The sequence below is a fragment of the Myotis nattereri genome (assembly GCF_964212035.1).
Source record: "Myotis nattereri genome assembly, chromosome: 19".
Taxonomy (NCBI): domain Eukaryota; kingdom Metazoa; phylum Chordata; class Mammalia; order Chiroptera; family Vespertilionidae; genus Myotis; species Myotis nattereri.
The window spans coordinates 25,829,686-25,855,057 of NC_138095.1; the positions used below are offsets into that span (position 1 = coordinate 25,829,686).

Here is a 25,372-nt window from a genome sequence, read left to right on the forward strand (position 1 = left end):
GTCCAGTGCTCTCTCCTCCGTAAAGAGGAGCCTGCAGGACGAGTCCAGTAGACAGGTGTGTTTACTTTGGCCTACATGGCATTTTTAGAACTTTAATGTTCCCAACATTTTAAAAAGTGGAAAATTTCACCTAAACATCTGGATTTTTGGTTTGTCTGAAAAAACTGGGCAGATGGGATGTGCTGAGTTCATTTATATCCTTCCTTGGTCTGGCTAAGGACCTGACTCTGGAGTCGTGGCTGCACCCGCCCCCGTTATCTACTGAGTGTCTGTTTATCCATAGCGGCGCAGAGGAGTGGCTTCTCTGAGCTGGAAGCTTCTAAAGAAAGTCCACGCTTAACCCCCCCCTCCCCCAAAGCTAGTTAATGGAGACCTATTTTCTCCATATTCCTATTCTTGATTCCGGGAGGGTTCCCAACCCAGCTCAGCTCCTCATGAGCTGTGCCATTTCGAGGTAGTGGAGCATATCCTCTGGGCCTCAGCAGTCCCCATCTGTAAAATGGGCAGAGTCCTCCATGTTGATGCCTCCCGCCCCGAGCGCGCTGCTGCATCTTTACCAGCTCCGGCCCCCACCGAGGGAGCCGCTCGCACTAGGGGGCGCTAAGGGCCGCCTCCAAGCCAAGGGGCGGGGCCTGTGTGGGGCGGGGCCTGTGTGCGGGGCGGGGCCTCGGCGGGCGGGCCCGGGTGCCAGGTGCGGTTTGGTCCTCCCGGGGCGCCGTAGGCGGTGCATCCCGCTCGCGCCCGGGGCCAAGGTCCTCGGTGCCTGAGGCGACAGCGGCGCGGAGCAGAGCGGCTGCGGCCCCCGCCCCTTCCTCCGCACTTCCGCGCCCGGGACCATGGCTGCGCCGGCGGGTAAGGGCGGGCCGCGCCATCCTGCCTCTGTCTGTCTGTCTGTCTGTCTGTCTCTCTCTCTCTCTCTCTCTCTCTCTCTCTCTCTCTCTCTCTCTCTCGGAAGCCGGGCCCGGGCGCCTGAGGGGGTTCGGGCTGAGGGGAACCCCATGCGTTCGGACTCCTTAGAAGGCGAATTAGGGGAGTGAGCCCCGCGCTCCCCGAGACCCGGAGGTGGTGGGGCTGGGGGACCTGGGGCGCTGGAGACGGAGGGCGCCCGGGGCAGGCGGAGGCACCCAGATCCCCAAACTAACGCCTCTCAGAGGAAGCAGAGGGCCTGGGTCCCCGTGGAGCGGGGACTTGTGGGGTGTGGAGAGTACGGGAATCTGGGGTTCGGGGCAGTTCAGAGGGGATGGAACGTTCCCCGGGGTCCGGGTTTTCTGTGGGAAATGGGGGACAGTCTGACTCCCCGACAGGCTCCAAGCTCCTTGCCGCCGGTGCCTGGGGCGCTTTGCAGGAAACCGGGGAGTGGGACGGATTGGCGGTGAGGGGTCGGGAGCGTCCTCCCCGGGGGAGGGGGCCCCTGGGGCGCGGGGTGCTCCCTTGGCCTAAGACAAGACACGTGGCCAGACACCTGGAGGGGGAGGGGGAGGGGGAGCTGGGCCTGCACCCCCCCCTCGGCCCCCTCACACACCGCCCGGCAGCTTCCTGCCCCCGCCCGCTCCCCCTGCCCCGGGGACTGGTGTTGCCCGGGCTTCCCAGCCACCGGCCCGCAGGCCGCCCGGGTCAGCGTCCAGGAGCTCTCTAGAGGCGGCCGGAGAGCAGGGGGGCGGGGGCTGGTCCTGCATGTCTGCCCCCCACTTCCTGGCTTTCAGCCCGTGGACAGTCACTTCCTCCCTCCTGAATGCAAGGACCAGGCCACCGGCGGTCACTTCCTCACTTCCTCGGCGTGGGAGCCTGGGGTTCTCTCCTCGTTCTTGATGATGGGCTTCTAGAGAGAGAGGGATGGAATGCACCCTGTCCCTTTCGTTTCTTTTTTTAGATTTCAGAGTTTTTCAACTCGATTTTCTTTTTTTTAAGATATTTTATTGTTAATCCTCACTCGAGGATGTTTTTCCATTGATTTTTAGAGAGAGTAGAAGGGAGGGGGAGGGACAGATAGAGTAACGTGCATATGAGAGAGACACATCGATTGGTTGCCTCCGGCATGCACCCCTGATCTGAGCTGGGGATCAAGCCTGCAGCCGAGGTCCTTGCCCTGGACGGGAATGGAACCTGGGACCCTTCAGTCTGCAGGCCGATGCTCTGTCCTGAGCTACACCGGCCAGGGCTCAGATGGTTTCCTATGAGGTTTCCTAACCTCTGTGTAACACAGGCTCCCTGTCTTGCACCTCGATTCTCAGAAACGTGTGAAAGATCTTGGCGTCCAAGTGTCGGTTAGGTTTCCTCTGAGTGAACGAAAAAGCTGTCCCTCGGTGCATTGGTCTATACCAGTGGCTCTCAACCTTCCTAATGCCGCGACCCTTTAATACAGTTCCTCATGTTGTGGTGACCCCCAACCATAAAATTATTTCGTTGGCTACTTCATCACTGTAATGTTGCTACTGTTATGAATCGTCATGTAAATACCTGATATGCAGGATGTATTTTCATTGTTACACATTGAACATAATTAAAGCATAGTGATTAACCACAAAAACAATATGTAATGATATATGTGTTTTCCGATGGTCTTAGGCGACCCCTGTGAAAGGGTCGTTCGACCCCCAAAGGGGTCGCGACCCACAGGTTGAGAACCGCTGGTCTGTACGTTCTGCTGGCAGAATAATTGTTGGGTATTTCTGTGCCGTGCGCTTAGCCAAGCACGGAGGAGCGTAGTGATGAACTACACAGACGCAGGCCTTGCCTTCGTGGAGCTTACAGCCCTAGAGATGGACAGCAAATAATCAAGGTGTAACGATGGAGATAAATGCTATAATAACTGAAATTAAACTATGAGGTAATAGGAATGCACCTGGGCTGAGTGGCTAGGGAATGCTTCTCTTTAAAAAGCAAGTTTATGCTTCCCCCTGAGACTCGGTAGAAATTCATCCAGCAAAGAAAGGGCAAAGAACACTCCAGGCCAAAGGGACAGGGTAAAAAGGCCCCGAGGTAGGAAGGCAGGGAGTACCTTTGAGGAGCCGAGAGAAAGTCACTCTGGCTTTTTTATGGGTGAGGGGACTACGGCTCAGAAACCACCTCCCGGTTCCATAGCCAGCTAAGCGGCGGTGGTCGGAGTTCATGTTTCCAACCTGAAATTGAGGGCTTCATATCCTCTCTCTCTCTCTCTCTCTCTCTCTCTCTCTCTCTCTCTCTCTTTCTCTCTCTCTCTCTCTCTCTCAAACACCAGAACAAGTTTGCACGGGGAGTTAGAGAAGGAAGTGGGGCTTCAGCTTTCCCTGGTTCTGGCCAAGCCGTCTCAAGACAACTCCGACTCCCGTGTAACAGGAGAATCAGTGACAAGGAAATCAAATATTTACCGAGCGCCTGTGATGTCTACGGCACTGGGCCGGGACAGGGTTTACCTCTCAGGCATTTTAACAGATGCTAGAGCCAGGGAGAGGCTTGGGCTCGTGTAACTCTCCTCATTTTCCAGAGGAAGAAACCGAGGCCCAGGGATGAAAATGGATTTGTCGAGCGAGGCTCACTCACCTAGCGTTAGAGCCAGGGCTGACCTGGGACTTACCTGTTCCCGTTGTAATATTCCAGGCTGCTTGAGACATGTGGAGTCTGGCACACAGTGAGCCCTTAATAAATATTTGTAGAAATAAACGTGTGATTTGTGCCTTTGAGAAATTCCCTGTCTGCTTAGAGTAATGAAGGGGGGGAAAAAAAACCAGACAAATCGCGACAAGTTGTATAGTGCACGCTCCCTCCCAGGGGGATGCCTTTCCCCTCCCCCACAGGCATCGTCTCCTAGACTCTAAGAGACCCCACCCCATGAGGCTTGCAACCAGGGCAGCAATGAGCAGTTCATCCCTGGCAAACCCCTGAACTCGTCCCCAGGCCCCCTTTTCTCGGGGTGGGCGGGGGGCGGAGGGGGGGAGACAAGCTATATAAAGCCTGTATATGATAACATTATGGAATTTCAGAGGTGAGGGAGAACTCTCTTCATACATTCATTCTACAAATATATATTGAATTCGTACTGTCTGCAAGCACTTCTAGGCCCTGGAGGTACTTAGGGAACGAAATAGACCAAATCCCTTCCCTCTTGTTCTGGTGGGGAGAGATGGCCAATAATGAACTATATGAATATCACAGGTCAAGGATAAATGCTCCGAAGAGAAATAAAGTAAGATAAGAGCGTAGGAGCAGTGGGAGGTCAGGAAAGCCACTCTGAGTGACATCTGAGCAGAGAAAAGAAGCAAGGACTTGAGCCATTTGAATATCTGGGGGAAGAACATTTTAGACAGAATAAAAGAATGAGTAAAGGCCCTAAGCCAGGAATGCGCTTGGCATATTTGAAGACCAGCAAGGTCTCCAGGATGGCTACCAGGTCTGCTTAGCGAATGCTGCTTAAAGGAGGTAAAATTGAGAAGACTTAAAAAAAAAAGGGGGGGTGGGGAGGTTAGTATCCTGGTGGGGAAGAAACTGGAGTACGAGTCAAAGCTGGGCAAGGTTCAAGGTCTTCACAAAAGATGGTGAATTGATACATGTGATAGAGGCAAGGATGGGGAGGTGGGGGAGTCATAGGAAGTGGAAGGTGAGGCTCAGAGGGTGGCTGAAGCCAGACTGGAGTGTTTTAATGCTAGGCTGGTGGAATTTTCCCGTCTGCAGTAGAGACCAGAGGTTTAGAGGTAAGAAGAGTCATGATTAGGGCATTTGTTCTTAAACTATCAATCTGGCATTGATAGGCAGAATGAATTGGACAAGAGTAAGGAAGGGCACTAATCTGGAGGTGGATTCTGTGGGCCCTGAGCTGGGGTGTCAGGGATAGGAATGGAGAAGAAGGCACGGACCAGTAGGAAATGCCTCATGTCATGGGCAGGGCAGGGTGACTTGAATAGCTCTGGGTATGTGATGGAGGGGTCAAGGTAGGGTTCAAGAAGACTAAGGCTTTAAAGCTGCATAGACACCCATCGTGTTCAAGGGGCTGCATTAAGCTTCCCACATTGATGCATCTTTTGGAGGCTGGGTTGGTTCCCAGCGCAGGGCTAGCTTCTGATCAGTGCAGCCTGGAGGGGAGCTAAGTTTCAAGAACAAGTTAGCGAGGGGTGGGGCATCGCGTTAGCATTTCAGTGAGAAGACCTGCAGCTGTAGCAGTCTCTTACAAGTCTGTCCTTTTTCTTACTCTTGACCTTTCTTTATACAGTAGCAAGAATTAGGTGTGGTTTTTTTACCTATTGATTTATACCCAACAGTAGCTAGAACATGAAACCATTGCTTGGTTCTATTCAAGCATACCTTGAGCGTCCATCCTGGGATTCTGTTTCGGCAGCTCCTACTGATAATTTATTTTTTCAGGAAAGTCTAATATGCAGTCAGATACATAGACTTTGGAGTTAGCAGACTTGTGGTCTCATCCCAGCTCTAACACTTGTTAATTGAGCATTTTCGTCTCCTCTTTAGTAAAATGGGAACAATAATAGTTCTTCAATACTAGTCCTTACCTCGTGGGATCTTTATATTCGATTAATTCATGCTTGCATGGTGCTTAGGACACTGCCTGGCACATAATAAGGACTCAAGTAGTTGGGATTTCTCACCTCCCTCCCCTCCTACCCCCATCATTGATAAGGGGTAGAGAACTGCTGCCTGGGAGTGTATGCATTGGTTAACCTGTTCTCTGATAGAGATTCTTTGTAGGCCTTCCTCCAGATAGAAATTGCCAACTCATTCACAGCCAAGAGAACGTGTGGTTGGAAGGGAGAACCTGAGTGGCCCAAAAGCCACAGGAACCACCTGTCTTGTTTGTTTCTCTGCCCAGGATCTTATTTCTCTACCTAGCTTGCCCTGCCCCCAGCACCTGGCTCCTCCCTCTCTGACATGGGTTATTTCTGCATACCTTTGTCCCTCACACCCCAGGAGTACTCACCAAGGGCTCCCCGCAGTGAGTGTCCTAGCCTGTGTCTTGCACATGGGCACATAGAAAACATTTTCTGAATTTGTTTTGAAAACATTCCCTTTAGAGTTTGGAGGTTAGTGTTGTCAGCTCAGCCTTTTCCCTGGCCAACCCCCTAAATACACACGAAAAACAGAAGAAAAGCTACTCAAAATTCAGCTGCCAACTAAGTGCCCGGCAAGGGTGGGAGGTATTTTCACATAGATGACATTTTTTCTTTTAATCCTCTTTGTTACCCTCTTTTTAGAGATTAAGAGACAGGCTCAGAGAGGTTAAATGGTTTGCCTACGGACACAGCCAAGTTTCAAACCTGGGTCGAAGTCCAGTTCTTCTGCTTGACCCCTTACACATGTTCCCTAAGAAACTAAAGGGCCGGCGAGAACAACAGCAAGAATGAAACCTTCTGAGATGCCTCTGAGCCTTCACCTGAAAAATGAGAGGCCCCCCTGGTTTGGTGCTGCAGGCTCTCAGAGCCAGAGGAATAATTGGATCCCTCCCTTCATGGGGGAAGAATCTAAGGTCCAGGGAAGTGCAGAAGCTCCTTTAAAAAAATCATCTAGCCGAAACCGGTTTGGCGCAGTGGATGGAGCGTCGGCCTGCGGACTGAAAGGTCCCAGGTTCGATTCCGGTCAGGGGCATGTGCCTGGGTTGCGGGCACATCCCCAGTAGGAGATGTGCAGGAGGCAGCTGATCGATGTTTCTCTCTCATTGATGTTTCTAACTCTCTATCTCTCTCCCTTCCTCTCTGTAAAAAATCAATAAAATATATTTTTAAAAAAATCATCTAATCTTTTTTTCCTTAGACACTCCCTTGGGCAATACTTGGTAAGGTAGGGAGGAGGAAAACCCTTTGGGATACAGGGGAGAGTATCTAGGCAGTGGTTCTCAACCTGTGGGTCGCGACCCCTTTGGGGGTCGAACGACCCTTTCACAGGAGTCGCCTAAGACCATCAGAAAGCACATATATAATTACATATTGTTTTTGTGATTAATCACTATGCTTTAATTATGTTCAATTTGTAACAATGAAATTGGGGGTCACCACAACATGAGGAACTGTATTAAAGGGTCACGGCATTAGGAAGGTTGAGAACCACTGATCTAGAGAAACGTTAGTCATTACTGTTAGTCTTTCTTGTTGGTAGCATGAGAATGTGGTCTTTTCTCTCTCGGCTGTTCCCCACCAGTGGCTGCCCCTGCCCCTCAGCTTTCCTGCTTTATCCCGGAACAAGTGGGATTTATACACCTGACCTGCCCGTTCCCAGCGGGCACAGCGGTTACCCTGCTTGTTGTTTTGTGCTGCCCTGAACTGGCTGGGTGTTGTTCCCGGTTCTCATTGTTTAGTGGAATATGAGAAGCACCAAGGATTTTTCTCAAATGAAAGGGTAGGATCTGTGCATGTTGGTTCAGGCTAGGCTTTATGGTCTCGTGAGCTCTCCGGCCTTGGGGATTTCTTACCACTTTGAAGTCTGAAAAGGACTAGTTTGCAGAAGCCCAGCTCTTAGACCACGATTAAGGTGAATATGAGTGTCTTGTGGGAAATGGCACTGGCTCTGAGCTGGGGTTCCAGACCGAGCCCTGCCACTGAATGACTGTGTAGTCTTGAGCAAGTTTTACCTTGTCTGAGGCTGCAGAGGGTAATAAAATGCAACTGATCTGGTAGTCTCAGAACCCTTTTGAGCCCCTCCTAGACCAGTTTTCTGATGGTTAGGAAACTTGATTCTCCTCCTCTAAGCCCATTTTTCTTTCAGAAGAATGAAAGGGTTGGATTAGAATAGATGATTTTTATAAATTTTATCTTTTAATATATTTTTATTGATTTTAGAGAGGAAGGAAGAGAGAGAGAGATAGAAACATCAGTGATGAGAGAGAATCATTGATTGGCTGCCTCCTACACGCCCCCACCTCTACCCCCACACACACACTGGGGATCTAACCCACAACCCAGGCATGTGCCCTTGACCGGAATCAAATCTGAGACCCTTCAATCCGCAGGCCGACGCTCTATCCACCGAGCCAAGCCAGCTAGGGCTAGAGGAGATGATTTTTAAAGGCCATTCTAACCTTACCATCCTGCCATCCTAGTGCCTGCCCATGGATTCACAGATTGTTGGAGGGGCACATCACCAATTATTTACTAAGTTGGGAGAGAGAAGTGTATATAAACTGAATATATTTTATACCAGTATAAAATCCAAAAGGTCCTGAAGGTAAGACCCTCTGTAATGAGCCATTTGTTACCTTGTTTGCATGGCACATTTACCGCTTCCTAAAAGCAACAGATTCCCATAATCAAGGCATAGTTTTCTGATTATTAAGCACCTAATAAGCCTCCCCCCCCCCCAATTGTTTGAGGCTGCGGGGGACATTTACTTAATCAAGCTTCCTTTCTGGACTCTGACAATCAGTAGCCACTGTTGATAAGTCTGCAAATATGAGAGGCAAACACAATAAAAGGAGCGGGTGAACAGCCTGGTACAATGAGGTCTTTTCCCAGAGGAAGAATGTCCCAGGCCGACTGCACTGGAATCTGGATTGGTCTTCCATTAGGCCTCATGGGACTCTCCATAAACTTCGTGTTATTATATTTATCTTACATTTCCTAGAATGAAGGCTGTAAAAGAGTTAGGATCGTTGACTTTCAGGGCTGCGAGGAAGCTGAAAATTCCAAGAGTATTCTCTTGAAGAGTGTCCGGGCTTTGGGAGGTCAGAGGCTCTGGGTAAATATCTTTGTTCAAGTACAATATGATAGACTGAGGCCTGTGTTTCTACATAAGACTTCACCTGTAGGTAGTCACCCTGGGAGTCAGAGCACTTATTTATTTCTGTTTTAAAAAATATATTTTTACTGATTTTTCAGGGAGGAAAGGAGAGGGAAAGAGAGAGAGAAACATCCATGATGAGAGAATCATTAATCAGCTGCCTTCTGCAATGGGGTTCGATCGAGCCCACAACCCGGGCGGGTGCCCTTGACGGGAATCGAACCTAGGACCCTTCAGTCTTCAGGCCAACGCTCTATCCACTGAGCCAAACCGGCTAGGGCTCAGAGCACTTATTCCAGTGAAATCATCCCTGTTAACCGTTGGAGCTTATCTTTAGAAAGTACCTTTATAGTTGACAGGTGGGTACAACTTTGCAGTTGGATTCACCACACAAAGGGTTGTCTGTACTGTACCAGGCTTTATGCTAGGCCAGCCGTGGGCAAACTACGGCCCGCGGGCCGTATCCGGCCCGTTTGAAATGAATAAAACTATTAAAAAAAAAGACCGTACCCTTTTCTGTAATGATGTTTATTTTGAATTTATATTAGTTCACACAAACACTTCATGCTTTTGTTCCGGCCCTCCGGTCCAGTTTAAGAACCCATTGCGGCCCTCAAGTCAAAAAGTTTGCCCACCCCTGTGCTAGGCCCTAGAGATTTGAAGATCTTCAAAATGTGATCTTTGCCCCTTTGAGCTGGAGGGAAGGGGACAGAGGGAGGAACTGAGGGAGGCAGAAAAACATAATGAGCTGTAATTACAGAACCAATGATATAAAATCGGTATAGGCAAAATGAACCAAACACTGACTGCCTTTGGGGGACCATCAAGGAAGGATAGAAGTTTGATTAAGGGAAAAGATTGATAAAGTATTATAAACACAGAAAGCCTTGAGATCCCCCAAAGAAGACTATAAGGTTTTAAAGCTGCACAGAAATCCATCATGCTCAAGGGGCTGCATTAATGTTAGGATGCAAGAACATGAATGTGAGTGGCAGGAGTAGCAAATAGGTCAAGATGTGACCAGAGCACCCCTTTGTAAGGGATGATGAGAAATAAAGCTTCTTTGGGGCCACTTTGTGGAGGGCCATTCGTTCCCTCAATAAATGTTAATGAGAAAAAAAGCAAAAGCAGAATATGTTAATGAGGGGTTGTGGTAGGCCAGAGACAGCTCTTGGTTCCCTTAGTCCTTCAGAGCTAATAAGAGCCAACTTTAATGATGTGTGAGGAGATTGTGTTCCTGCCTCAGGACCTTTGCACATCTCAGTCTCCAATGTAATCCTTCCCTCCTCCTTTTTTGCATTGCCTCCTAAATTTATATTCATTCTTTAGAGCTCAGCTTAGAAATTACTCCCTTGAGGAACATTTGTTTGCTCTACCCTAACCCCATTTTCCTAGTTAAGAACTTGATATGGTCTTCACACCACTTGCCCCACTCATAATTAAAATAATTTATGTTATTGTTCAATATCTGCTGCTTAATCTCACTTTTGTTTGCAGCACAATGTTAGACACATAGGTGGCATGCAATAAATATTTGCTTAAAGAATGACCGAAGCGTGTCCACTGAATTTAGCAATAAGCAGTCACTGTTGACTTTGGTGAGACAGTTTCTGAGAAATGGTGGAGGTGGAAGTCAGATTGCGGTGGATTGTGCGGTAAGTAGGAAGTGAGGAAATAAGGGCAGTTTTGTGTAGACATCTTTTCAATATGTGTGCTGTGAAGAGGGAAGCGAGTGTAGTAGATGGAGGAGAAAATGGGATCCACTTTTTTAAAAAATATTTTTATTGACTTCAGAGAGGAAGAGGGAGAGAGGGATAGAAACATCAATGATGAGAGAGAATCATTGATGGCTGCCTCCTGCACGCCCCCCTACTGGGGATCAAGCCCACAACCCAGGCATGTGCTCTTGACCGGAATTGAAGCTAGGACTCTTCAGCCCCCAGGCTGACGCTCTAGCCCAGTGGTTCTCAATCTGTGGGTCGTGACCCCTTTGGGGGTCGAACTTTCACAGGGGTCGCCTAAGACCATCGGAAAACACATATATAATTACGTATTGTTTTTGTGATGAATCACTATGCTTTAATTATGTTCAATTTGTAACAGTGAAATTGGGGGTCACCACAACATGAGGAACTGTATTAAAGGGTCGAGGCGTTAGGAAGGTTGAGAGCCACTGCTCTAGCCACTGAGCCAAACCCATCAAGGCGGGATCTACTTTTTATTTTTTAATGAGAAAGACTTGAACTTGTGTAAGTGATCATTGGAAGGAGCTAATGGAGAAAGGAGTGATGGTGGAGATAACTGGAAGTGCACGTCTCCCGAGAGGGGGAATAAGGTGGAATGCAGAACAGCAGGGCCATGCTAAGTTGAGCCTTTGCTCTGTAGACATTGGGTAGTCGGGATAAACCGGCTGATGTTGTGCAGTACACAGGGGAAGGGAAGCCGAAGACCTACACTCGGCTGCGGCCAAGGGCAGGGAAGGATTGGAGAGACATTTGGGAGTTGAAACCAGGTAAATGTGAGAGAAGGGAGCAGAGATCATTTTTTGTTTGTTTGTTAGAGAAATCTTGATTTCTGTGCCCGTAGTGCCTAGCACAGAGCAGGTGCTACATAAGTGTTAAATGGCTTTGAATTCCTCCGGACTGGAGAAAACAGGGCGGGCTCTGGAGGGTGTAGCAATAACAAGTTCTCTCTCGAATATCCTCATCATACAAAGTCCTGGTCCTTTTTGCATTTTGGGAGCAGCCAGAAGTCATTCCGAGCCAAGATATTGAAGTGTTGAGTCAGTGGGTGGTCAGGTTAGAGACTATTACTTTTGGGTTAAAAATTAAAAACAAAGAAGCAAGGTGTGGCTTAACATAATGAGATTTGCTGGGGTGGGGCGGCAGTTCACAAAGAGACTCCGAAAGGCCTTCCATGTAATTGTTCCAAAAAATGTTTCCAGCTGGTACCTCCAGAACGTGGGAGGTTCATTTGGATGTCTGTGTTCATCCAAAACCCTCCTTCACGAATTCACTTTCTCACCCCCTCATCCCCCACCCCCGTCCATAACCCATTTGAATGAGCCTCTCAGACTTTCTGCTTTGCAGTCTGTGAGGATGGGTGATGGTGCACTCTCTGGCCTCTACCACCCAAAGACCAAAGAGGCCCCTCAGGGGAGTCTGAGAAGCTGAGATCCTGGAGGCGATGGGCATGTATAGCCCATCACCGTGGAACTAGAGGGAAGGAGCAGGTGAGGAAGAGTTCTGAAGACTTCTGCCAGTGTGTTCAGTTCTCTGGGGTATGAGGACAGCTGTCTGTGCCCTGGCTGCCCCGAATGCTGCTGACCAATCTTGAAATGCCCGGAGCCATGCATTGTCTGTTTACAGCCGCTGTGCCTGTGGCAGTCTGGAGTTACCCAGAGAGAACAAAGCTGCACACACACAGAGCACAAGGGAGTCTTGTAACAACCTGGTCCCGCTTTCTAGGGCTGAGGCAGGTACCACGGCTTGATCTCAGCTGCCCTCTTTATTTCAAGAAGTTGGCAGCCGAGCCACACGGGGCGTATTGTGTTTTGTCCTTTTTGGAGGGACATGGACCAATTCTGCTATTGTCCATCCTACTATCTCAGCCTGCACAGCCCTTCTCCACCCTATCTCAGCCTTCGGTAAATCTTTCCCATCTTTCAAGGCTCAGCTCAAGTGTCAGCTTCCCCTACAAAGACTTTCCTGGCTCCCCTAAGTGGAACGCGTAGGAATTAACATGGCGGGGCGGAAAGAGCGTGGGCTTTCCGACGAGCCGGACCTGGGTTGGGATACTAGATCTGCCGCTTGGCCTGTCACCCGTGGCCCCAAGTTTCAATTCCCCCATCCATCCAATGAGTGTAATAACAGCTGCCTCGCGAGATTCTTTTGAGAATTAAGTGAGAAAGCACCTGCCATAATTCTTGGCGTATAGGAGGTATTCATTAAATGTTTATTCTTTCCCTTCTACACCTATAACACCTTTCTCCGAACTAAAATAGCACTTTGCTTCTACTTCTTGGAAGAGCATCTAAGGGAAAAATGAGTACGTGGAAGGATGTTTCCTTTCCCAGTGGATGTGCATCCCAGTGGAGCAGGGATGGCATTATCCAACAGTCTCCAATCTAGAGCTTGGCGAGGACCCATGAGTCCAACGAGAGGACCCATGAAGCTGGTTGAATGTGGGAGCTCCTGGACTAGGTGGTGGAAATCTGCACAACCAGGGCTTTTGAGGAACAGCCAAAGGCAATAACATGATTAACCTAGAAAGGAGCCATTTCTGGGTGCTGGTTGAGAATAGTTGTAGGAACCGCTGATCCAAAAAAAAAGACCTTGTTCATTCCATCAACTCAGAACTATAAGCAGGGCACACATAGAAAAGGCAGGTTTTGTTTCCGTAGAAAAAGGAACGATCAGAACCATTTTTTAAAATGAATTCTCTCTCCCTAGGGAGATGAGCAGGCAGTGCTTCCAGAGATGGTATAGAAAAAGGAATTGTGCATCTGGCCGACATTGGATTAACCCTTTCAATATGAGAATCTGTTAACTGAGTCTTATTCCACACAGTAGGAGTCAATGTCCCTTCACCCTTGGTACTTCCGGCCTCTGAACCTCCCTCCCCTTGGTTCTGTGTGCAGGTGAAGATGCCTGGAGGTGTCGGGGCTGTGGGGACCATGTTGCTCCAAGCCAGAGGTTGTACAGGACTGTCAACGAAGCCTGGCACAGCTCTTGCTTCAGGTAAGTGGATGTGTCCTCCTGTGTTGCCAGTGCATTACAGGCTAGGAACGATTTCATTGTCTGGAATCTACGAAAACAAGCTTTTGATTGGGAAGTTCCCTTTTCAGTGGGGGTGGGGTGGGGAGGGATGTGCCAAGGTGAAGGTGCAAGAGCCAAAAATGTACCAGGTGCAGCTAGAGGTGATGGGGGGATGAGAGGAAGTCTTCCCAGGGAGTCCCAGCATTCTCACTTAAATAAAAACTTCTTTGATTGATTGATTTCAGACAGACACACACACACACACACACACACACATTTGTTCTACTTATTTATGCATTTATTGGTTGATTCTTGTATGTGCCCTGACCAGAGATTGAACCCACAACCTTGGTATATCAGGATGATGCTCTAATCAACTGAGCTACCTGGCCAGGGCCACCTTCACTGTTCAGGTGAGGAAACAGGCCCAGGCCTACACTACTGACTGCGCAGGTGCTTCAAGGGTTGTTTGGAGTGCACTTGGCAAAGCCAGCTCTTCTTCACAGCAGGCTGCCTGCCTAGGTTCCTGCTTTTTGTTTTTTGTTGCATGGTTTGTTTGTTTTTTTAGTGTGCCTGTCCGTGAACACTGTCCCAAAGAAGTGAAAAGGAGCTTGCAGCATAGAAAGAAAAAAATAGCTTTAAGATCGAATGGGGCAATAAGGAGATGGGGAGCTGATGCTCTAAAGACCCGACTCCCCGATAGGATGTAGGTTACAGAATATGGAGGGCAAAATCACAAGACACCTGTGGGTTAGGGATTGGGGTCATGCTGGGAGCTGATTGGTCAAAAGTGAAGTAAGGGTAATAAATCATTTCTTCAGGTCTTAAGGACAGTTCTGAGGTCTTTTCTAGGTCCCTCTGTCCAGTCTCATGGACAAGTAGCCAGGGGGTTGGGCTCAGGGGCTGAAATATAACTTAGGTCAAGATGTTATCTTTAGCCCTAACCGGTTTGGCTCTGTGGATAGAGCATCAGCCTGCGGACTCTAGGGTCCCAGGTTCGATTCCGGTCAAGGGCATGTGCCTTGGTGGCAGGCACATCCCTAGTGGGGAGTGTGCAGGAGGCAGCTGATCGATGTTTCTCTCTCATCGATGTTTCTCTCTATCCCTCTCCCTTCCTCTCTGTAGAAAAATCAATAAAATATATTTTTTTAAAAAAAGAAAAGATGTTATCTTAAGCCCAGCCAGCATGTCTCAGTAGTTGAGCATAGACATATTCAGTTCCTGTTTGGGGCATCTGAATGGTTTCGGGCTCAACACCAGTGGAGGGCATGTAGGAAGCATCCGATCAATGATTCATCATTGATGTCTCTCTCTCTCTCTCTCTCTCTCTCTCTCTCTCTCTCTCTCTCTCTCTCTCTTCCTCTCTGAAAACAATAAAATATATACATATGTATATTTTTTAAAAAGATGTTATCTTTAGCCTGCCAGAACTTGTGACTATTAGTCAGGTCCTGACTACTGGGTTACTGTCTTCTGCTCCTTGGGGGTTGTTGATTATCCTCTCCTGCTTTTTGTTATTAACTTTATTATAGCTCTTATTGTTCAAAGACAGCTCAGTTTCTTGAAAATAACAGAAACTTTAAAGTCAGATTTGTTCCTGCTGTCTGTGGCTCCGTTTTCTCCTCAGGAAAATACAGGTGTCCAGAATCTATCTCAGCCTTACTAAGATTGAGTGAAATAATATATGGCAAGGGCACCCACTGAACAGTTGTTCCTTTCCCCTGTGAGGTTAGAATCCGCAAGAGTGGGAGCTTGTCTTTGCATCCTCCAGAACACAAAACAGTGCCTGGCCTGCAGCCATTTCTCTTCGGAAGCTGGGTGGACATGTGGGGCCCCGTGTCCTGAAGCTGTGGGGCAGTGCTCACATCTTCAGAATGAGACAGGCTAGACAGGCACCACGCACTCTAAATTCCAGCGCCCACAGACATGCTGATATCAAGTAATTTAATTGACCTTTAAGCGCTTGCCTCCACCGGGAACTACGTGGGGGGTTAGCCTGGAGAGCTCGGGCCTCTGGAAGAGTTGGAGGGGAACCAGCGTTTTTCTGCCCTTTCAGCTCTAACTCAGAGCTCTCCAGTCTTCTCTGGATCTAATTGCCTTGGTTCCTCCTCCTCTCACTCCCAGGGAAGTTGATTGTACCTTTACTCTGCCTGTTAGTGAGATAGCAGCAGAATGTCAGAGCTATCAAGGACCTTATAGATAAAGCCTTGGGCTAGCCCTTTTATTTTAGATCTGAGGCTAAAGAACAACATCAGAACCTGAGTTCCCAGGCCTTGGCATCTAATCCATATGGTCGTATTTTGTCCTTGCTATTTTTCTATTTATATGAATATTTCCTATCCAAAATAAGCAAGACCAAAAGCTCTAAAAATTAGGGAAGCTAATCTTTGGAGTTTTGGGATTCTCCTATAGCTAAAGAACTTAAGAACTAGAAGGGACCACCTACTGTATGATATAACCCTTTCATATCAGAGATGAGAGGCCTCAAACCAAAAAGACAAAAAGAGTTACACAAACAGGCCATGGATGACAGGAGCTGGCCTTAGACCTGAAGTCTTGGGTTATTTGTAGGTCTGATCAGATGCTAGCTTGTTAGATAGGACTGTGTGTGAGAGAGAGAAACATACACAAATACGTGTGCATAAACAGGTAAGGCACATTATCATGGTAGATCAGAGTGCAGGCTATGGCTGAGACTGTCTGATTTCAAATCCTGGCTTTGCAATTTATTAACTGGCCTTAGATGACTTCCCTGAGCTTCAGGCACCTCATCTATAAAATGGGACTAAGAATGATACTCATGCCCAGCTGGCATGGCTGGCTCAGTGGTTAAGTGTCAACCTGTGAACCAGGAGGTCATGGTTTGATTCCTGGTCAAGGCACTTGCCCACATTGTGGGCTTGATCCCCAGTAGGGGGAGTGCAGGGGGCGGCCAATCAACAATTCTCTCTCATCGATGTTTATCTCTCCCTCTCTGAAATCAATTTTTTAAAAAAATTTTTAAGAGAGAATAGTAATCATCCCACAAGGTTGTTGGGGAAGATTAGCACCTGAAGCATAGAAAACTCTTAATCAGAAGCTGTTGCTTTCTATTGTGAGTGTGTGTCTACTTACCATTCATGTATTTATTTTTCTTATTACATACACACCCATTTGTCCCCGATGTGGGACCTCAGGGATTAAGGTTAACTTGGAGCTCCCCTGGCATAATTAAAGCAGAGATCAGGCCTCAGGCTGGAAGTAGAGCATCCAGATTGTCTGCTGTTTGCAGCGCGGCCTCAAGCACAGATTCCCTCTAATCCAGCTCCATGGAAGGAGCAGGGCTCCCCACACCTGAGCCTTCCCACACTAACTCAGTGACTTCAGAGCCTGCACCGGGGAGAAAGGCTGCTTTGGAGCCTGCTTGACTTTTGCCCAAATGAAAGGAAGGACTGTATTGTCTGACTCCAGAAGTAACCTGGGTTACGAGGAGCCTGAAGCAGCAGCCCCGAATGGACTTTTGACACGTCTTCCACCCCAGCTCACCTGTGATTCTTTGTCAGAAGCAGGACCCTCTCCCTTCATTCCCCCCCAGGCATTCATTCTTCCCGACTCCCTTTCAGCTTGCGCTTACCCAGCTGGGTTATAGGAACAAGAAAGGAAGTGACTTTCCTTCTCCCCTCCCCCCACATCTTTGTTTTCCTAATCACAGGGTGGGGCTGGATATTGAATGGAGAAACTGCTGGGGTTTGGCTCCCCGTCTCCTCTCCTCCCCTTCTTCTTACACTGTCCTACCCTATCCTCCATCTGCAGCCACATCCTGAATCCTGCCGCTCACAGCCTTCCGCCAGTTTGTCAGGTCCCTGGGACAATAGGAAGCCCCTTAGGGCTGGAACCCGGAACTGTCCCGTGGAGGCCAGCTGACAGATCTCCTGGAAGCAGCCCCGTCTGTAATTGTGCTGCTGCAGTTGGGCGCCTGGCCAGGACCCCTCTGGTCACTCTGGACGCCTGGCTGACCAGTCCTCTTGCTTCCTCCCCTCGACCTTTACAACAGGCCTCTCTGGATTCTAATACTCCTCTGGCCTTTCCCTTTCCTTGAGCAGTGCCATTGGTTCCAGAGCTGGGCCCATTCTCTCTGAAGCTCTCTGGAACTGGCTCCCTCTCACTGGGGGAGGCCTGGAAAGCAGCCGGACTGAATGTTGTTTTGTAGCTGAAATTAAAGGGTAGAGCTGTGAATGGTGACCTGGCCGCTTGGCATGTTTACAAACCAAAGAACCTTGAGAAGTTTTCGGACTATTGTTCTTTTCACCCTCATCAGAGGTGTTTGGCCCCGGGGGAGGGGTCGTGGGAGGAAGGAAAAGCTGCCTCTCTTAGTCTTTGTGGCCGCTACCTGGGGCTCTGTTACTTGACCTGGTTCCTAGCAGCATTATCAGAGGGGAAAAGCCACCATTCTTAAGGCTCCTGGGAACTGCTCAGGGCCTCCTTTCTCAGGATTATGAACGCAGACTATTTGAGCTTTCTCTTTTGAGAAGCGAGTTCTCATGCCCATACTCTAGAAAAGAGGTAATGCAGATAGAGAGCTGTTATCACTTCATCAGAGGACAAACCATTTCCGCTAATTTGTGACTCCAGGAAAGTCCAGTGAAGAAATTGAACGCGCAGCTGCGTGGCGACCAGCAACTGTGGTGTAAGAGGCTGGTGACAGTGGTGTAATAGGTTGATGACAGTGTTTTTTGTGGTGCTGAAAATCATGCTCGTTTTCTCACCCACACCCCCTTCGAAACAATTAAAACTACAGTAATAGGTCACATTTATTCAGTGTTTACTCTGCTCTAGACACTGTCCTATACATTTCACATGCATTATCTTATTTAATTCCTACAGCAACCTAGTAACTGTAGATCTGGTCTTAACCTACTTTACAAATAGGGAAGTGGAGGTTACTTGCTCACAGTCACAGAGCTAGTAAGTAGCATCGCTGGGATTTGAACCCAGGCATTCTGAATCCTTGCTTATAAGAGTCTCTTTGCATTCTTGAGTCTGGGTATGTCATTTATATGTCATTTAACCTCTCAGAGGCTTCCTCTTCTGTAACTTCAGGGGAAGAACACTCACCCTGCCTGCCCCACACTGGGTATCAGATAACAATAAAGGATTCATGCATTTTCAAGTGTCAAATAAAAGTGCTCTTAAATTTTTCGACTCCTGGATTGGGAGTCAGTGGAACAACCCTGCCACCTGCTGTTGTACTGTTGGTGTTGCTGCTGCATTTATGGACGCCCGCCCATGGTTCTGATGTGCTCCTTTGTCTAGTTTATCTCTAAGGAAACAGCCGGCCAGCCGGTCATTAAGGCTAGCTGTCGGACAGGTGGCTGGGGCCTTCCTGACAGAGGAAGGGAAGGACGGACACCTGGACCTTTCTCTGCCCCCACAAGCGACTCCAGCATTAACACACAGTGGGACTCCTTCCATGTGACCTTCAGTGTGCCTCCATCCTGCTCTGTTCTTTGGGAAGAAAGAACTAAGACCTTATAGAAGCCCCACAGCTGCTATTCAGGGCAGAGGTGGAGGGGGGGGGCAGGGATGGATGATGGCTATTTATTAAGCATTGTATTAAGAGTTTCACTTATATTATCTGATTCAGCCCTCACAATAACCCTGCAACCCCATTTTATAGTAAAATAGGAAGACCCAGAAAGGCGGACTAACAGGTCACACAGAGCTGACATTTGAACTCCAGTCATCCTGTCCCCCCCAGAGGGTTCTCTTTACACCGAGGCTCCCAGGAAAGAATAGTGGACTTGGAATCACAAGACCCGGATTTTAGCCTTAGCTGAGCCAGGCTAGTTGTGTAACCGTGGGCAAGCTCCGGTGCCACTGCGGTGACAGTAAATCCCCCTCGGGGAGTAGGTGTGAGGCTTAAGGAGGTAACGGCAAGGAAAGCACTCTGAAGACAGTAGAATGGCACAATGTGAAGGGTTAGCAGCAGCACATGGCAACACTGTGCTCCTTAAACCAACCAGCTGTTCACATACAATTTTGAGCACCATCTGCTATATTAAAGGCACCCAACTAAGTGCTGTTGGGGATGCAGATTTGACCTACTGGCCTGGTCTCCTAACTGGCTCCCTCAGACCGCTGAAAAGCAGGTAATAGCCCTGGCCAGTGTGGCTCAGTTGTTTGGGCGTCATTCCATGTACCCAGAGGTCACCAGTCCAATTCCCAGTCAGAGCACATGCCCAGGTGCGGGCTTGATCCCCAGTAGGGGCATGCAGGAGGCAGCCCACGGGTGCTCTCCCCTCCCTTCCTCTCTCTGTAAAATCAATAAAAACACAGTTTAAAGAAACAGAAACACGGGTAATAATGTGAAGCGCTCCCAATAGTGGGCTCTAGTCTGGCTTCCACCCTGTCTCTCCCTGAAACAGTGTTCTCTCAGCCATGTTCCACAGACGGACTCCTGGCTCCAGCCACTGGCCACTTTTCAGTGTTCATCTTCTAAGACCTCCCAGACTGCACCGGGGGTAGTGAAGTGAATCTGCGTTTGGAGTCAGGCTGCTTGAGTTTCCATCCGGCTTCTTTTCGCCACCTGACCTTGAGTCAGCTGGTTAATCTTTCTTCGCCAGTTTCCTCACCGATAAAAGGGGAAATAATTCTCACCTTAAAAGGTTGTTATGCGGATTGAATTTGATCAGTGCCGAGCCATAGTTAGGATTTAATAGATGTTAGCAGTTGTCATTAGTGTCTGTGTCACTAAAATATCTGAGGATATTTTTTCCATTGACAGAGAGGATAGAAACCGATCGGCTGCCTCCTGCACGCCCCCTACTGGAGATTGAGCCCGAAACCCAGGCATGTGCCCTGACTGGGAATCGAGCGGGTAAACTCCTGGTTCATGGGTTGATGCCCAACCACTGAGCCACACTGGCCAGGCTTTACCATTGATTTGTAGAGAGACTGGAAGGGAGGGAGGGAGAGTGGGGGGGAGAGAGAGAGAAACATTGATGTGAGAGAGACACATTGATTGGTTGACTTCCCCCTGTGCCCCCGACCAGGCCGGGGACTGGGGATCAAATCTACAACCCAGGTTCATGCCCTTGAATGGCAATCAAACCCACGATCCCTCGGTGCTTAGGCCAAGGCTCTAACCATTGGGCTACTGGCCAGGGCTCTTTGTCACTCTTGATACAGCCTCTTTTCTTGGCTTTCATGTCATTCCACACTCTCCTGGTTTTCCCCCCACTTCTCTGGTCATTCCAGTTTGCGTATCCTCCTCTGTCTAGCTGTGAGATGCTGCCATTTCCCCAGGCTTCTGCTGTCCTCCCCACACTGATAAACCCCAAAATTAGTATCTTCAGTCCGAACCTTTCCACTGATCTCTAGACCTATTTTTCCTGTCATCTTCACATACCTAGTTGAATGTCTTGCAGGCATCTCAGACCCAGCCTGTCCCGTTGAATAGAGATACCACCATCCGCCCACTACCCGAGCCGGGACCTGGGAGTCTTTCTGATACCTCTTCTCTCTCATTCTTCACATCCAAGCCTGTCAGTTTTATCTCCAGATTATATGTTTGAGTGCGTCCACTTCTTTTTTTTTTTTAAATATATTTTATTGATTTTTTAAAGAGAGGAAGGGAGAGGGATAGAGAATTAGAAACATCAATGGGAGAGAAACATCGATCAGCTGCCTCTTGCACACTCCCTACTGGGGATGTGCCCGCAACCAAGGTACATGCCCTTGACTGGAATCGAATCTGGGACCCTTCAGCCCACAGGCCAACGGTCCATCCACTGAGCCAAACCAGCTAGGGCTGCGTCCACTTCTTTCCATTTCTCCTTCCACCCCCTGTTCCAGGCTACCATCATCTTACATATAGAACTACAATAGCCTTGTAACTGTCCACAGTCACTCTGCACCCCCACTCCATTCCCCACAGAGAGGCAGCCAGAGTGAGTGATCTTTAAAGAAAATATCTGAGCCCATCACACTATGTCATCTCTCTGTCCTTGTACACTTCCACAACTTTCCAGTGTTCTTGGGTAAAGACCAAAGTCCTTAATGTGGCCTACGGAGCCCCCACCCCCTTATCTCACCCCTCACCCACCCGCCATGGTCTGGCCTCTCCCTACTGCCTCCTGCTCTCTCTGCTTCAGCCTCACTGCTCTTCTTCACAGGATCCAGCACTCACCCTCCTTCCTTCTGATGAGACCTTTGTTCCTGCTGTTCCCTCTGCTTGGAATGCTCCCTCCCCTTTCTGGCCTAATGAACTCCTGCCCATTCTTCAGATCTTTACCTGGATATCTCAGGGAAATAGTTACAGAATAAGTCATGGTCCCTGTCTTATGCTTTCATAAGGAGCTTCTCTTTGAAGCTGCTTTTTGCGGTTTCAATTTCACATTTATTCGATCATCTCCTTAATGACATCCTGAGACTGAGAATACTCTGCAAGCGTACCTTGGTCAGGGACCAGGGGGATTTCTGCCCCTCGTTGTGTCACCACCGAGCGCACTGTTGGATGAATTGCCAGGGTGGCCAAGAGCTATGATGTAAGAGAGGCCTTTCCCTGCCCTTCCCCTCCCCTGCTGTCCTTTCTTTCGCAGTCACCACGGGGCAGTTACTGTAAACAGCACGGAGGACTTGGTTCCCGACATTGGGTTGTTTTGGAAAATTCCTTGTAAGTGTTGAGGTGAGAAGTTATAAGGATTTGTCTCCTGTCCCCAAAGGAGTCAGAGTCTCCTGGCCAGCAGCACTTCTCTCAGGTGCAGTCCAGACAAGAGCCAACCCTGGAGGGAGAGAGACAGTAGAAGGAAGGAGTTCAGCTACTCTAGCCCAATCTAATTGTGAATTGCTCTGAAATGTGACAAGTCTCGTTGCTAATAGTAAGTGTTTTTGTTTGTTTGTTTTTTACATTTTAGACATCTTTGAAGGATGGCATTAGCTAAAGATGCCCAGTAGGTAGAGAGTGGAGGAAACGGGATACTTACCAAGTGTCTTTTACCAAAATGTGACTTATGTTCGGAACGGGTGGATAGGTTGATGATTCCACAAGAACTTGGAAATGGAAGTTTGTCCTCTGGGACTAAACTAGTTGGAGATCCATGTTAGGAGAGCAGTAATGTGTGGTAGATAAGAGCACAGACTCTACTTTGGTTCAAATCCTGGCTCTGCCATGTCTTAGCTGTGCACCTTGGGCAAGTTACTCACCCTTTCTGTGCTTCATTTTCTCATCTATGAAATGGAGGTACTGACCTACTCCCTAGTTCCTAGTGTTATTGCAAGGGGTCAATGAGCCTTGTACAGAGTGAGCACTCATGAGAGTTAGCCATTTCTTATTAGCAGAGCCAAATGGCTCCCCGTGCTGAACAATATGCGAATTGGTGATTGTTATACCTCTAAAGAAGTAATGATTTTTCCCCATTAACAATTAGTTTAAAAAAGCCAATAGAATACGGAATGGCCAGCAGTGAAACAGAAAGTGAAAAGTCAGTGAGGCAAAACTAGTAGTGTGTCCAGATACTGAATCTGGATTTGGTTACCAGAAAGGGGTTCTTTGTTACAAGCAGGGCTGGTTTGGCCGGCTCATTCCTGCCAGCATGAAATTTCTCTCCATGGCTTCTCATTTCCCTTTAAGTCCATGCTCACAGAAGGACCTTCTCATGCTTAACTCAGCTGCCTGGGACTCTTGATAACAGGAAGGGGCTGGAGGTAGTACCTGTATAAGGCATGTGGGTGTTCTGATTTCAAGTGTTAGTTCGTAAGTGGACAGTGGGATTGCCAGATGGTTACGCAGAAGCATCCTAGCATGTCTGCGCCTCTCTGGGTACTGCGAAGGCCTGTTTCTGGACCTATCAGGCCAAAAATGAGGCCTGGCTTCAGGTCCTTCTCCAGGATGACGCTACCCTCTTGGTGGTCAGCCAGTCAGCCTTTCTCTGACCACAACCCCTTCCTCATGGCTACCTTCAGCATTGACATACCGGCGTGGAATATTTTTGCTCACCTCACTCCTTCCTTTTACAGAGGAATCAGTGGAAGCCCAGACAAGCTTTAATGGCTTCCCTCAGCTCACACAGCCAGTTTGTTTTCAGACAGGTCGCATTCTAAGGTCTTTTCTGCCAGGCCCGGGCCTTCCGTGGAGATTTGTTAAGGCGTCCAAGGCATTTTACCCCCCAGGACAGCCAGGAGAAGACCATCGATGCAAACACCGCATTTGACACCGAATGTCGGCTGTTCCATTTTCTAACGTTAGTATCACGGAGCAACAGTGGATGGTTATCTACAAGAGATTACGATCTCATTCTTATGAGCTTACAGCCCACACAGAAAAATCTCAGCTATTAAAATGACCAATTCAGTAGCGATGTGGCCTGAGGACGAAGCCATCGTCTGCTGATAGGAACACTGGCTGGCCAGCAGACCAGTCATGTGGACATGGACACAGCCAAAGGTAGACTTGAGTCAAACGAGCAACTAAAGACCAGCGCTCTCTCTGGTGTTTCAGGCTTAGCCTCCTATTCACTGGGAACCTCTGCTCATATAAACACCTGTGATAACTTTTCACTGCCTGTGGGCAGCTCTTTGGCCTGTCAGACCCTGCCCTGGGTGCTCCGCCCCTGCTCTCCTCCTCTATCCCAGACTCCTCTCTGGTTATCCCTGCACTGAAGCTTACAGGCCACACCCTGTTATGCCCTGTTGCGTTTGTACATGTGGTGCCTTCAGGTTGAAATATTCTTGTCTGGCTGGCGATCATCCTTAGAGTCAACCGGTACATTCCCTCCTCTGTGGAGGAGCCTCCCCACATCTACCCTCACCTCTCCCCAACCAATCAGAGGAGACCCTTTCCTTCATCTTTGTTATTTTCCTCAGACCTCAGAGATAGCCCTGTCACTCTTAGAGTATGACATTTTTTAAGTCTGAAGCCCCGTATCCAGTTCATCTTTGTATCCCAGAGCTTAGTGGAGGACCTAGAACCCAGTGGGTACTCAGTGTTTGCTGGGCGAATGATGTTTTTGTCGAATGACCGTCTTTCTCTTTGGACACTTGGGTCAAGCCCTTCTGGTGTGCATCATCACCATCTCTTTGCTCTGTAGCATTCTCCCAGGCAAGAGCTTTTCTTTGGAAGTGGGGGCATGGAATAAGACTTCTGTCTGTAAGTGTCATTTCTGAAGTCTAAAATCGTCCAAGCCTTGCCCTAGCTGGTTTGGCTCAGTGGCTGGAGTGTCGGCCTGTGGACTGAAGGGTCCCAGGTTCAATTCTGGTCAAGGGCACATGCCCAGGTTGCGGGCTCGATCCCCAGTAGGGGACATGATTCTCTCTCCTCATTGATGTTTCTGTCTCCCTCTCCCTCTCCCTCTCTGAAATCAATAAAAATACATTTTAAGAAAAGGAAAAGAAAAGAAAAATGGTCAGTAAATGGAGGTGGCAATGCTCACCTTTCAGGATTCAGAAGCTACAGTGTCTCCGGGAGCTCCCTTCCCTGGTCGGAGTCCTCCCAGCCAATAGCAGGCCCCAGGTGGACATCGTTCCTTGGGTCGCACCTTACCTGACCAGAGCCTTCTTCGGAGGAGAAGTTGGGGTTATTCGTTAACCACTCCTCCCCAGAGTGCTCATGCTGGGCTGCTGGCCTCTCATAGATGCCTTCAAGCCCTGCGTCTTAGCTGGTTCAGCCCTGCGTCTTAGCTGGTTCTGAGGAGTCAGTTTGCTTGGCTTCTAGCCAGGTTCCCAACTTGTGAAATGTGCAGGAGATTAACACCTTTCCTGCCATCTTATCCTGTCCTTAACTGCCCATCCAAGCATCCCTACGGATGCCTCTGGCGGCTGTAACTGCTGAATCCCCTGCCAGCTGTTCTGGGGACCTAGAAGGGCAGCTTCCCATGCAGGACCCGTATCCAAGGGCAACAGGGGGAAGTGCCTCCTCCAGAGCAACCTTTCACCTTCCAGTTCAG

The 25,372-nt window shown here is 48.8% G+C and overlaps 1 protein-coding gene across 1 annotated transcript in view; it reads left to right on the plus strand.

Annotated features, from left to right (window-relative positions):
- Window positions 1–714: 714 nt before the first annotated feature.
- Window positions 715–25,372, plus strand: part of LIMK2 (LIM domain kinase 2) — a 55,767-nt gene continuing 31,109 nt past the window's right edge. Inside the window, exons 1-2 of the mRNA XM_081113404.1 lie at window positions 715–852; window positions 13,334–13,433. Of these exons, the coding sequence (XP_080969530.1) occupies window positions 837–852; window positions 13,334–13,433 (116 nt within the window). The 5' untranslated portion in view covers window positions 715–836. The remainder of the gene's footprint in view (window positions 853–13,333; window positions 13,434–25,372) is intronic.